At 26.1% G+C, this 14,748-nt stretch overlaps 1 protein-coding gene across 1 annotated transcript in view; it reads right to left on the reverse strand.

Annotated features, from left to right (window-relative positions):
* The window catches only part of LOC117179063 (nesprin-1-like), a 296,643-nt gene that overhangs the window by 26,606 nt on the left and 255,289 nt on the right, over positions 1-14,748 (reverse strand). Inside the window, exon 47 of the mRNA XM_033370700.1 lies at positions 1,583-1,840. Coding sequence (XP_033226591.1) covers positions 1,583-1,840 — 258 coding nt within the window. The remainder of the gene's footprint in view (positions 1-1,582; positions 1,841-14,748) is intronic.

A 14,748-nucleotide genomic window follows, 5' to 3' on the forward strand; every position in this document is an offset into this window, starting at 1 on the left:
ATGAAATCCTATGAAATTAGAAATTACCTCATATGAAATCAAATGAAAACGTCGGCCAAGGTTCATCTGATTTCAGAGAGAGAATGGCCCCTCGTTTGAAAGTCTAATATTTTTACTGGAAATAGTAGAAATTTAAAGTGTTTTAAATTTATTTTAAACTCATTTTATTAAAAAGAATGTATTTTCCAAAAAATATCCTTATTTCCCCTATTTTCAGAGAATTTTGGTTTGGGAAGCCTGTTATTGATACTTTTGAGAAAACGTCTTTTTAGCTTTACTATTGTATAAACCCTGAATACAAAATTTTAAATAAAAATGTACAAAAAAGAATGGCAGAAAATCCTTCAAGAAATAAAATGCGCCTTGCAACATAAGGATTAAATAATAATTAACAATTTAGCTAAAAGAGAAAGAAAAAACATAAAACTCTGAATAACTATTGTTAAATCAACACTTTTAGAAAAAATTTTGCTTCTCAAGTTCACCTTCAGTTATCTTTCAAACTTAGTTTAATTAACAATCTGAATGTCTTATTTGATTTTATAAATATTTTTTTGATATATAGTGGACAGGACAATGATATTTTTAATTCGTTTTATAAATTTTTCTGTACAAAACCAATGAAAAATATCAGCGTTTTGTCCACTATACATAAATTATATATCACATGTTTACCTGGGGATAAATGATATTTTTGCTGTCTTTTTAAGTTGTATTAATTTTAACGGACGAATTTAATTTAAAATCAGGAAATATTTCAAGAAAAGTTCACGATGTCAGAATTATTTTTTATTTGGATATATTATTCTAAATTGAATATAAAGAGACACGTATTTCACAATTTGACGGCAGCTTTTTTAATTTGCGTTGCAACCATTCGAAGATTACCTTCAGTTACAAAAAAAATGTTTAGATAAAACTGCGCGTCATTTATATAAGCAGACAAAAAAATATATATATGAAAAAAAAATTTTCCCTTTCTCAAAAATAGTTAAGCTCGTATAAGACTGAGAGGATGCCTTCTTTATAGTAGCAGAAAATATTCACACTGCAGAAAATTTTGTAATCTATACGGGAAATCTATGCTGTGCCTATTTCTTAATTAAAAAAAATATGTCTCAAGAGATCGTACTTTATTGTAAAGAATTATGTTTCTTCATTCTAGTACATTTTCTTGAAACAAGAAAAATTTTCTTGGATCAAGAAAATATTGAATCGTCCGTATTCAGACCAATATTTTCTTGATGCAATGCTAAATTATTTTCCGTGTCCAGAATACATTTTTGGATTTCTTTAGTCATTTTTGAAAAAGGTTCTTCTGTAGATTCAGATAATAAAAAAAGAGATGAATGGATGACCTATCGGTAGTTGAATAATGAATATTATCACTCTTTATGTGATTTCAGCTGACTCACTCGGAGACTTCAATGCATGGTAAGCAATGAATAGAAAATATAGGCCAAATACAGATAAAGGACAAACTATCTGAACTGAGTTCGCTCTTCTTGATATAAAAAAAAGTAACATAGAAAAAGAGTAAAAAAATTTGAATTAAAGGAAGGTTTACTTTTTGGGGGCTCACCTGTTGTACGGAATCGAGGAAATTTTTGGTTTGGCAGAGATCATTTTGAGCTAGTTCCTGACTGAGAGCTCTTGCATCCGCAGTGTCAGCTAAAGATGAAAGAGTCTCTCGAACGTCTTCTAAACGCTTGCCAAGAGCCTCAACCTCACAATGCAGAGTTCCTCCAACATCCAAACCTACATCTGAAGCAATCTGCGCCACCAAACCACGCAATTCCGCCAATCTTTCTTTGTGCTCTGCCAGTGTGTTCTCACAAACCTATAAAATTAAAAAATAATGTTTTAAATTCCTAATGGGGGAAATCATAAAATTATGGATTGATTAGTTTAATTATAGGGCTCCAGGCTTGAACGGCTAAAAGTTTAAAGAAATTAAATAATTTCTGCGTTGAAACGTTTATACACTTAACCGGTAGAAAACATCGAATAGATTTAAGAATCCCGAAAAATAAAATTGCCGACGCTGTAAAATTTCTGATAAATAAAATATTCGGAATAGAAAATTCTCTTTTTTAAAAAATTGGAAAATTTTCGGATAGTTTTAGGTGCCGTCCGTAAATTACGGTTGGTAATAGGGGTTGGGGGAATCAGTCACGAACTTAGATAACATTACATTTTAACATGAACTTTCTTAATGACAAATTTAAAAAAAAAGCTTTGCGAATTTTGCGAAATATGGCCTCTCTTTTCTAATTTTTTAAAGAATTGAACTATTTTGTTAAGAAGTCATTTTATTTTTCAGAAAATGCAGCTACTTGGTTGGAAGATAATCTACTTTATTGAAGAGACATGGTTTTTGCTTAAATATTCATCTATTTAGTTAATAATAGAACCAATCAATTTTTACAAAATTAATCTTTTTGGTTAAAAGTCATCCTTTTCTTGAAAAATCTTCTTTTTTGTTAAGACTAATCATTTTACTGTAATTCCAAATTCATCTCTTCGGTTGATTATTTTACTTTCTTTGTGAAAAATTAGTTTCTTTTTTTGAGAATTAATTTTTTTAACTAATTAAACTAAAATATTAAATTTATAAACTGTTTCATAGAATAGTTGATTTTAATGTTTTATCTTTGTTTAGAAGTTAGTATTTTTGGCTTGAAAATTCAATAATTTGGCAGACAAATAAACTATTCAGTTAAAAATAAACGTTTTTGTGAAAAATTCAACTCTTTTGTAGATAAATTGTCCTTTTTGGCTTTAAAATTGAACAATATTGTTTAAAATTGATGTATTTCGTTTAAAATTCGTCTTTATAGGTGAAAAATTAATCTTGTCTTTAAACAATTTTTCTTCTTGGTTAAGGATTCAATTATTTATTCAATTCTTTTTTTAACAAAAATTTGATGATTCCATTTTTGATAAAAAAAAGTTTTTAGTTGAAAATCTATCTATTTGGCGGAGGATTCAATTATTTTGCTGAAAATTAGTTTTTTCATGGTTATAAATTTATGTTCCATAAGTTGAAAATTATACTATTTGGTATAAAATTCATATTTTTCATTAGAAAATTAACCTTTTTTATTAAAAATGAAACTTTTTGATCAAATTTGAACTGTTTGTTTAAAAATTTGTTCTTTCATCTACAAATTTCACTATTTTATTTTTGCTTAGAAATTTATCCTTTATAAGTAGAAAATTAAACAACTTGGTAGAAAATCAATGTATTTTATTAATTTTTTTTCTGGTTGAATTAAACTGGTTGAAAACTAGTGTTATGTTATTGAAAATCAATTTGTGAAAGTGAAAATATTGCATTTCCAACAAAGTAGATGACTTTTTAACAAAATAGTTGAATTTTCAACCATAAGATGAATTTTGAAGGGAAGAGTTGAATTTCCAACCAAGAAAGAATCTTCAGTCATATTTTGCAACCAAACAGTTGTATTTTTAACCAGAAAAGATGATATTTTTTATCGGAAGAAATAAATTTTTTAATAAAAAAAAAAACACTTTTCAACAAAAGATTAAAGTTTCTAAGCCAAAATGATGGATTTAAAAAAGCTACTTTTCAACCGTACAGTTGGAATTTTTCACAAAATAGTAAAATTTTTAACAAAATGCATTAATTAACCTAATTATTGAATTTTCATAATGAAAATATTCATTTTCAGAAAATAATTACATCTTAAAACAATAGTCGAATTAATTCTCCAATTGTTTGAAATAAAAAATGTATTTTTAACAGCAGAATTGAATTTTCAACCAAGCAAGAATTTTCAGTCGCATTTTGCAACCACACTGTTGTGTTTAATAAAGAAGTTGACATTTTTTCCGGCAAAAATTAATTTTCAAACTAAAAAGCACATTTTTGAGAAAAGAGATCAATCTTCAAAACAAAAAGATGAATTTTTTACGAAAGAGTTACTTTTCAACTAAATATACATGAATTTTGAACAAATACAGACGAATTCCCAACAAAAATATTATGATAACCAAAAATATATAAACTTGAAATCAATTATAAAGTAACTTTAAACTAACTAAAATTAAAGTTCCGAGTTAATGAAAAAATTATAACTAAGTTACGTTACAAGTTACTTTTTAGAATAGTAACAAAGTAACCCTAAAGGTTACAAATAACATGACTTTTCAGTAACTATCCAGCCCTTAATTTTATTTTAACTTGAACGTCTTTTCAAAGGAAACTGTAGAAATATTTTTAATTGTATTATTTTAAACAAATTATAAAACAAAAATGATATTTTTAAATGCTTCCAAAACAGATTATAGTAAAAACCTGTTTTTTAGTAAAAAGTAGAATAAATTTTCAAAATGAACTAATTTTGAAAATCTACTAGTCAAATTTTTAATGATAAATTATTTATTCATAAAATAGATTGTTTTTTTAAATTAAACCAATTTTTTACAAAAAAATATATTAAAATCAGCAAAACTGTTACTTGGCTTCATTCATGAATATCCATAAATTCTCAAGACCAAAAATGCGTGCCGTACAGAGAATTTACTCATGTGCGGGGTCGATATTTATAGAATTTCAAGACGGCATTCTCAGAGTCTTTTGGGGGAGGACATAATTCAACGTCCTGCCTATATTTTTTCAGAACCAAAAACAAACTCCTTCGATCAGCAATATCTCAATAATAAATTTCAAATAATAAACATTATAAAAATTCTAGATTTTATTTTGAAATAAATAATGTTAACATTATCTGATTTATCTTACGTTTTTCGTACTCTTTTTACACTAAAAGTTTCGTTTTAAATCTTTTAGAACAATTACATTAAAGAATTTTAGGAAGTTTAAATCGCCTCAAAGGGTATCATTAGTGATAAAAAGTCTGGGAACTTAATTTGCTGTAATAAAAGAGTCTTCATGAAGACTTCAGAAACTGTAGAATAGCGTGTTAAACGATGACAGGATTATTTGTACGATTCTCATAGAGAAGAAAATTTAAAAAAATAAAAGGTAAAAAATATTATTAAAATTTAGGAAATTTAAATTAGATTAAAATCCAAATTAAAAATCCTATTTAACGCCCAATAATCAAATGGATGCAAACTCCTGTTAAAAAAAATCGTTGTGGTCCAAATTTGTTCGTTAAATATTATTAATAAATTTATCTACAAAAACAAAAATATAATATTTTAGTAGACCATCTTCTGTACTTGACCCAAATCGTTTCACTATTTTTAGTATTTCGTAATTCGGGAAATCACCTTCAACTTTTTAAGCGGGAGTAAAACCATAAATTGTTTTTACTATTTTCTGTTTTTTCAAGTATTAATTAAAAAATATAATTCCGATTTTTATGTAATTTAGGATAAAGAATAGATATAAAAATATTAATAAATACTGAACGAAAATTAAATAGAGTTTTTAAAAAATGTTTTTAGTTTAAACTTTGATATTAAAACATTCCATCCTAAACTCAGGATCACACAATATTTCTCGTTTTAATAAAGAAAGAAATTAATGATAATATAATAATATATATAATATAATCATATTGCTAATATAACAATAATTTAGGTTATTTTAATTTTTCATTCTTGAAATTGACGAATCGATATCAATTTATGCAACTATCCTCGTCTAATGACTCCAATAACAAATTATTTTAGTACGAGAAATATTTTAAAATAAATATTTTTCTATGAAATAAAAAATCCATTTCTTAAAAATAAATCTTACTCTTATTTCCTCTGGCGTGCACATTATCGTCAAAACGTTTTTAATCATTATCTTCTCAGAAACTTCAACTTTCATCCAAGTTTTTAAAGAATAAACTCATTCTACTTTTTCCTCCACAATTCACTCTTAGCGCGCACATGTTCACAATGAAAATATACACACAAAAATACCGGCGACCCCATGTGTAACAATTTCAGATTACACTCCCAATGCATTTTCAAAAATGTTTTCGATTCATCTTCAATTAGCTAAATAATTTTTACGAACTTGGAATATAAATTATTCCATGTCTGAATAATTAATTAAGAATTAAATTACTAATTAATTAACTATAAAAAAGCATATGGGTTCTGGAAGATATAAAATGCAGACTTTGCCGGCACGGATAAATTCGATAAAAATGGAGGAAAAATAATAAAAGATTGAAGATTAAAACAGTCCACGGTGAAATGATTTCATCACACTTTCTGAGTTTTTAAATTTTATGATACTATATTACTATACGAGATAAAAGCGTTATAAAAGTCAGATTCAAGAGGCACATGGAGAACGCGTGCAGGCGCAGCCAGAGACATTGAAGGCCTGGTCCAGACTAGCGTCTGCTGGCGTCTCTGTGGGGATCGATGAGAACGTCAGAGACACCCTTCAGTCGTGCTTTTCGCTCCCTTATCCCTCCTATTTTTTTTTGACAGAACACACCCTCTCTCTAACCTTGGGTCCTGCTCTAATACTCATATAATGTAACATTTTACCTAATCAGAGAGAGTGTATTCACCCTCGTTCTCCTTTGAATTGTTCGACATAATATTTATTAATTCTTTGAATTGCATGGAATGCTCTCAAACCCTTTCAGATTCATCTGAATTCTTTAAACTTCCTTCAAAACTTCTGAATTCCTTGAATTCTCAAATTTTCTTGAATCCTCTGAATTCCTAGAATTATCTGAATGTTCTGGAATCCTATACATTCATTGAACGTTATTAATTCCTTAGATTCTATTAATTTCTTGAGTTCTATAAATTCCTAGAATTCCATGGATTCGTCCAATCATCTGAATTTCTTGAAATCTCTACATTCTCTGAATTCTCCCAACTCCCTGAATTCTAGGAATTCTCTGAATTTCTTGAATTATACGTATTCCATTAAGTCACTTAATTCCCTGAATTCTCGAAATTCTCTGAATTGTCTAAATTCGATGAATTCCTGACTACTATACATTTCTTGGATTCTATAAATTCCTAGAATTCCATGAATTCCTTGAACTCTAATAATCTCTTGTACCCAATTAATTTCTTGAATTCTATACATTTATTGAATTCTGTACATTCATTGAATTCTATTAAACATTAAATTCTATAAATTCCTTGAATTCCAATAATTTCTAGAATTCTATAAATTCCTTGAATGGTATTAATTTCTTAAATTCTATTATTTCCTTGAATTCCCTCAATTTCTTGAATCCTAATAATCTCTTGAATCCAATCAATTTATCGAATTCTATACATTTCTTGAATTTTATAAATTACTTAAATTCTATTAATTTCTTGAATTCTATAAATTCCTTGAATTCGATTCATTTCTTGAATTCCATTAATTTCTTGAATTCTATAAATTACTTAAATTCTATTAATTTCTTTAATTCTATAAATTCCTTGAAATCTATTAAGTTCTTGAATTCTATAAATTCTTTAAATTATATTCATTTCTTCAATTCTACAAATTCCTTTAATTATATTAATTTCTTGAATTCTATAAATTCATTTAATTCTATTAATTTCATTGAATTCCTTGGAATCTGTTAATTCTGCACATTCCTGAAATTCAATAAGCTCTTTAGATTCCAGGAATGCCTTGGATTCTATAAATTTGGTATATTCTAAGAATTCCTTTAATTCTACGCATTTTTTAAATTCTATGAATCCTTCAATTCTATGCATTCCTTAAAATCTATTTTTTCTTGAATTTTATCAATTTCTTGGATTCTATTATTCTATTTTATTGTATAAATTTCTTGAATTCTGTTAATTTCTTGAATTGTATTAATTCATTGAATTTCATTAATTTTTTGAATTCCATTATTCTCTTTCATTCTATAAATTCCTTGAAAACATTTCTTGAAATCTATGAATTGTACGAATTCCTTAAATTTTTTTAATTCTTTAAATTCCTTAACTCGAAAATAAATACTTATTAGAAATTTTAAGTTGCATTAAAAAGTATTTTTTTTTTCAAATTATAATTCACCTAAAATGTTTTTTCTTTCTTGACTGAAAATACTGTTTTGATTGAAAATTCAACTACTTTTTTGGAAATTTACCTTTTTGGTTTAAAAAATTAATCTCTTTTGGCCGAAATTTTATCTTTCTTATTAAAAATGCAACTGCTTCGCCTCAAATAAAAATCTTTTTTGGTCGAGGATACAAACAATTTTGTTGTTGTTAATGCCAACTATTATATTTTTTGATGAGAATTAGTCCTCTTTGATTAAAAATTTAACTTCTAGCTTAAAAGTTAAACTACTTTGTCAAAATTTCACTTTTTTGGGTGAAAATTCATAATTTTAGTACAAAGTTTATCTCTTTTCTTAAAAATGTAACTATTTTGTTGAAGATATATTTTTTTTGGCAGAAAATTAATCTTCTTTTTTTTTGAAAATCCAACTATTTTGTTGAAAATCCGTTTTTTATTAATTAAACAGTTTAGGATTGAAAATTAAATAAATGTAGGTTTAAAATATCAACTATTACATTTTTCGTTGAGATTTATGCTAGTTCTTGCTTGAAAGTTGAACTAATTTGTTAAAACATAATTTTGTTTTGCTTTAGAATAAATCCTTTTAGTTGAAAGTGAACTTTTTTGTTGAAAATGCATATTTTTTGTTTAAAGTTCAGCTATTTGGTTAAAGATGAACATTTTTCTTGAAATTTTAATTTGACACCTCCTTTTTTCAAAAATATGTTTAAAGTTTTTCAAGTCTGTCAGGTCAATTATATTTATATTTCCTTAAAAAACAATAAAAAGGATAACTGAAAAATCCCCAAAAATAAAATTCCCGACACTAAAAATTTCTAAATAATAAAATTCTAAATTGGAAAATTTCAGAATAATCTAAATTCCCATATTGCAAAATGATCGAATAATAAAATTCCTGAACACTTTATGATATTTCCGAATTAGAAAATCCCCAACAAAATAAAATTCCCGACAGTTTATAATATTACCGAATTTCAAAATTCCCAAAGGAAAATGAACGAATTATAAAATATCCGAACTAGAAAATTTCAAAATTTTACCAATTAAAATTTTTGTATAAGTATTATTTATTAAAAATACAATAAATTAAATATTTCTATCAATAAGAAATTATTTTTGATATTTAAAGTTTATAGAATTATTGCTTAAATTTAAAATAACAATAATTGAACAAAATATATTTCTGGATGCAATTTGTTTTTAATTATTGCTCTCTTAAATGTAAGCAATAATTTTTAAAACATTAAAAATTAAAAATAATTTTTTTTATAAAAATATTTGATTATTGCATTCATAATAAAAAAATAGTATTTGTGAAAAAATTATTTAATTGTTTAAATTCAGGAATTTTATAATTGCGCAAATTTCCGTCGTGAGTTTTATTATTCGAGAACTTTCCAGTTCGAGAATTTCACAGTGTCGGGACTTTAATTTTTTGGTATTCTTCAGTCGCCACAAATAAACAATAAATCATAAGAAATAAACAGTTAATAGAAATTTTTATTTTGTATTAAAGTTATTTTTTCCCTCAAACTGAAAATAAAAATTTTATCGTGGATTTTAAACCCAATAAAAAATGTGACTATGAATAGTTGTACTCTGACCCCTTAAAAATTGAGGGATGATATGGTCTTCGACAGACATTACTTTGTTCTTATCTAAATCTTATCTGGGCACGTTTGTTCAGAGGGTGACGAAACTGCAGTCGAAAAGGTCTAACTTTGCCAGATGCAAAGTATTCATCAGCCGTTTCTCATTTGCGATAGCATGCAGATTATCGACAGCCAACAATTTTCTTGCTCTGTAAGCTGTAAACTCGTATTTTTACACACAATGTGTATGACTAATGAAAGTCCCGAGCATAAAGTCATTTTCCTATCTTATATATAATAAATCTTTTCAGCTCTCTATCTTTATAGAAAAATTCCGGGACTGAACAATTTTCGGATTGGAAAATTCCCGAATAATAAAATTCCCGAATTGAAGATTCATGGGCCGCCTGAAAAATCCCGAAAAATACAATTCCCGGCATTGTAAAATTCCTGAATAATAACATTTAAAAAAATAAAATTCCCGAATTAAAAATTCATGAGCCGCCTAAAGATCCCGAAAAATAAAATTCCTGACACTGTAAAATTCCCGAATTGAAAAATTCTCGGAGGCGACTGAAAAATTCCGAAAAATGAAATCACCGAAAGTGTAAAATTCCCTAATTGGAAAGTCCCTGAATCATAAAATTCCCGAATAATACAATTTCCGAGTAATAAAATTCCAGAATAATAACATTCTTGAATGGAAAAATTCACGGGTCACCTGAAAAATCCCGAAAAATAAAATTGCCGACACTGCAAAATTCCCGAATAATAAAATTCCCGGGGATGACTGTAACATATGATAAACTTTCTGGAATTATCCGATTCAGGAGTTTCACTATTCAGTCATTTTACAATTCAGGAATGTTATTATTCGGGAATTCTCCAGTTTAAGAATTTTATTATTCCGCAATTTGTCAGTGTCGGAAATTTTTTTTGCCGTGCAATACGAAAACAAAATTACTGAATTATAAAATATTTGAACTGGAAAATTCCTGAATTTAAAAAACTAATTTTTTCTATAAATATATTATTTATTCAATAAAAATATAGTAATAAAATATTTTTCTCCAAATAATATATATTTAGCGTTTTAAGTTTCTAAAATGGTTTGAATTTTAATTAACAATGTTTGAAAAAATATATTTCTGTGTGAATTATTTTTTTTCAAATTATAGTTATTTTCAACTGAATCAATAATTTTTTAAACTTTAAACATTAAATTTTCTTTAATAAAAATATTTGATTATTGTATTTTGAATAAATAAATATTATTTATAAAAAAATTTAATTGTTCAATTTCGGAAATTTTCTGTAGGGAATTTGATTATTTAGGAGTTTCACAATTCGGTAATATTAGAAACTGTGCGGGAATTTCATAATTTATGATTTTTATTATTCGAGGATCTCGGAAATTTTACAGTGCCAGGAATTTTATTTTTCGAGATTTTTCAGTCATGAATTGGGTTGCAAATCAACATTTTTCTCGCAATTAGCCACGCAGTAACGTACAAATCAAAAATTATTTTTGGAATATCACCCCATGAGTTTGTTTTACAGGGTCCCCGAAAAACCCCATAAGTGAAAATTGGGTTTTGAGAGATTTTTTGGCGGTAATTATGACTTTTTTGCAGTTTAAAAAAATACGAATTGACACTTACACACAAATTATTACTTTCTATTACTAATTCGCTTTTTAAATATATAAATTTTTTAAGCAATTTATTATTGGTTATAGTAATTTTCTCTTAGATTAAAGTTAGAAAGTCGCAATTTTTAAAACTTTTTAGTTGGAGTGAGACAATAGTCAATAATAATTAACGGAAATAATGGTTAATTATAGATAAAAACAAAAAAAAAAGAAATTAAAATCGGATAATGCCATTTATAATATTTCAACTAAAAAGTATTTTTTTTAAAGAAAAAAGAATAGTTGAATCGTAACCCAAAAAAATTAATTTTCAAAAAAAGCAAAAAATGTTGATTTTTAACCAAAAAAGATTAAATTTCTATCAACAGAGATAAATTCTCAAGCATCTTCTAAATTAGATTCTACATTTTTGGAAATTAATATTTTGTTTACAATTTTTAAAAATCTTTTTAAATGTTTTATTATTTTTGAGTCTTTTAAAAATTTTTTTCTTTTTTCAATTTTTTTTAATCTTGAAAAATGTTGGTTTCAAATATTCTGCATTCTTTTTTAAACTTTTAGCAATTGATTTGGAAACTTTTATAATTTTCTCCTGAAAACGTTTATTCTGTAAAAAAAAATCAATTAGAACTTTTCCAGGAATCTTCAAAAAATGTTTTCTCTTGAAACATTTCAAAATTCTTGAAAAGCTTTATTTCGTAATTTTCGAAAATGAAAATTTTATTTCAAATTTTCAAAAATATTTTTAAGCTTTATATTATCTCCGTATCTGTTTGGAAGTTTTAAATAACTCTTAAACTTTCTTATTTTTTTCTAAAATATCGTAATCCTACAATAATAAAAAACTGTCGCTTTAAAATCTTCTAATTTTTTTTCGAAATTCAAAGAAAGCATTTGAAATTTTCCCTTGAAATCTTAAGAAATTTCATTTTTTTGTTCTCTTTTATCAATAATGGTTAGAAATATTCAGATATAAATTGCATTATAAAATAAAATCTCTTAATTGGAAATTTTAGTGTAAAAAATTGATGATGCAGAAAATTGGGCTTTCGACAACAATATGTCTGATATTTTCGATGTATCGTTACACCACTTTTTCTAGATAGGATTGATTGGTTGATATGTATTTTTTTTAATTTCAAATTTCCTTACAGATATGAAGGTATTTGAATTTTAATTGTGAACAAAATATTTGGAGTACCAGAGATTGTAATTTTTTTTTTCATTACGATCATTATTGTTGTGTTTCTACTTTAACAAAATTACGTAAAATATTTTTAAGTGCAACCTTAAATCATGTTGCGCACATTCATTATCTCTCAAGTTATGAAGCAAATAAAATGCGCTTGATGATATGCTTGAAGAAGAGAATGAGTAATTCCCGTTGTTAGATTTCAAGAGCTGTTGGGGTCGCTTTGTGATTAGTGATTTTACTAAGTAAAAGGTCAGCTGATTAAAATCTTAATGCAGACTGTTGTCCTTCGTGTCACTCTTTCTGATAATGAAATTCGTTTGCTTTACTTTCTTTCTTCAAAAGTTTCTCTCTTCTTTTGTCTCTGTTTTCTCTCTTCCGGCATATTTTGCCGCATTTTAATTTTCTCTTCGGGCATATTTTATCGCTGACGTAATTTTTTTGTCGCTGTTCTCTACATTGGAATTAGTGAGATCTGACTGATTTTTAGTGAAAATCCTTACTGATTGCAATCAGTAATCCATTCCTTACTACTTGAATCAGTGAAATTCTTGTTGCTTTGATTCTGTGACCAATTTCTCACTGATTGAAATTTACAAAATGGAATACTAAAGAAGAATACTAAAATAATAATAATAATAATACTAAAATACTAAAGAAGAATTCCAAAAAATTCTAGGTTAATTCCAGAAAATGAAAAAAGTAAATTCTCCGGCAAACTATGCTAGAATCGAAAATGAAAGGGTGATCTCTGGAATTTTGAAAGGGTGATGAGTGTTTGGAATTTCAAAAAATGTATGATAAATAAAAAAAAAATATATATATATGTAAATAAACTGGCAGTCTGTTTTATAGGTTCCCAAAAAATCCTATTATTGAAAAAATGAGTTTTGCGAGATTTTGGCGCTAATTATAATTATTTTTTCGATTTCTTAAATGCAAATTGATTCTTATACATAAAATAACAACTTATACTGATAATTGAATAGATTGTTTAAAGAATTGATTTTTTCTTCTCATAAATTAGCTGGAAAGTCGCGTTTTTTCAACAAATTTCCACTTTTTCAAGTTAATCATGTTAGCAATAGTGACTGTTTAAAAAATTTATTGTCATTGCTAATGATATTTTTTCAGAATAATGCTAGGAAATTGCAGTTTAAAAAATTACAATTTTTAATTAAAATGAGTTAAATAGTTCATTAGAGTCAAGACAATTAATTGTTTAAACAATTTATCATTATTAATGTTTAATTTGAATGATCTTTTCTTGTTGTAATTCAAAACAAGTCTTTTAAAGACCTAGCCCTTTCTCCTACTTCTAATTATTGCATTCTTTGTTTTTGTCTTTTGTGTAAGATAGTTTTTTTTTGTTTAAATTATTTTTTCTTTAATATTGGGAAACGAGCGAAAATAATTAACCTAAAACGATAATAGCATTTAAAAAATAATGTTTGTTGAGGTTAACTTATTATTTGTTCCTATAAATAAAAACGCGAAGCAAAGGTAAAGATTTTAGAAAAAACCGCAACTTTCTAGCAATTACCTAAAAGAAGAGTTATAAACAGTATTAAATTGTTTAAACAACTTTTTTGTTAACCTTCATTAATTATTACCTTAATAAGTGAAAAAGGGCAGAGATGTAAAAATTTCAGAAAAAAACCGCAACTATTAGGCATTGACATGGATGAAGATTGTCATAAACAGGAATAAATTCTCTAAACAATTATTTTTGCTAAATTTAATTAATTATTAAGTGACTCTTAATTAAAAAATATAAAAACATTGGACAAAAAGCCAGAAATTTCAGAAAAAATCGCATCTTTCTAGCACTATTCAAATAAAATAACAATGATAATAAATTTGTTAAACGTTTAATTTTCTTGACTCTAATTAATTATTTAACTCATTTTAATTAAAAGTTGGACAAAAAGTCTTTTTTTTTAAACTGCAATTTTCTAGCATTATTCTGAGAGAACATCATTAACAATGATAATTAATTGTTTGGAAAATCGTTATTGTTAACATGATTTAACTATCGCCTGCCTCTAATTGAAAATTAAACAAAGAGTAGAAAATTCTTGAAAAAAAACGCGACTTTTTAACTCAAAAATAAACAATAAACATTAAAAAATATATAATTAGCGCCAAAATATCGTAAACCCCATTTTTTCATTTATGGGGTTTTTTCTATTTTTTTTTTATTACACCATTAAGCCATTTTCCTTTTGGGGTAGGCGTGACTCACTCGGCAGGGGAAAGGAGTAGTGTGTGGAAGGGATAGAGATTTTTCAGATTGATCCAGAATTCTCGTGCTATTTAAGTA

The sequence above is a fragment of the Belonocnema kinseyi genome, chromosome 8 (assembly GCF_010883055.1).
Source record: "Belonocnema kinseyi isolate 2016_QV_RU_SX_M_011 chromosome 8, B_treatae_v1, whole genome shotgun sequence".
Lineage (NCBI taxonomy): Eukaryota > Metazoa > Arthropoda > Insecta > Hymenoptera > Cynipidae > Belonocnema > Belonocnema kinseyi.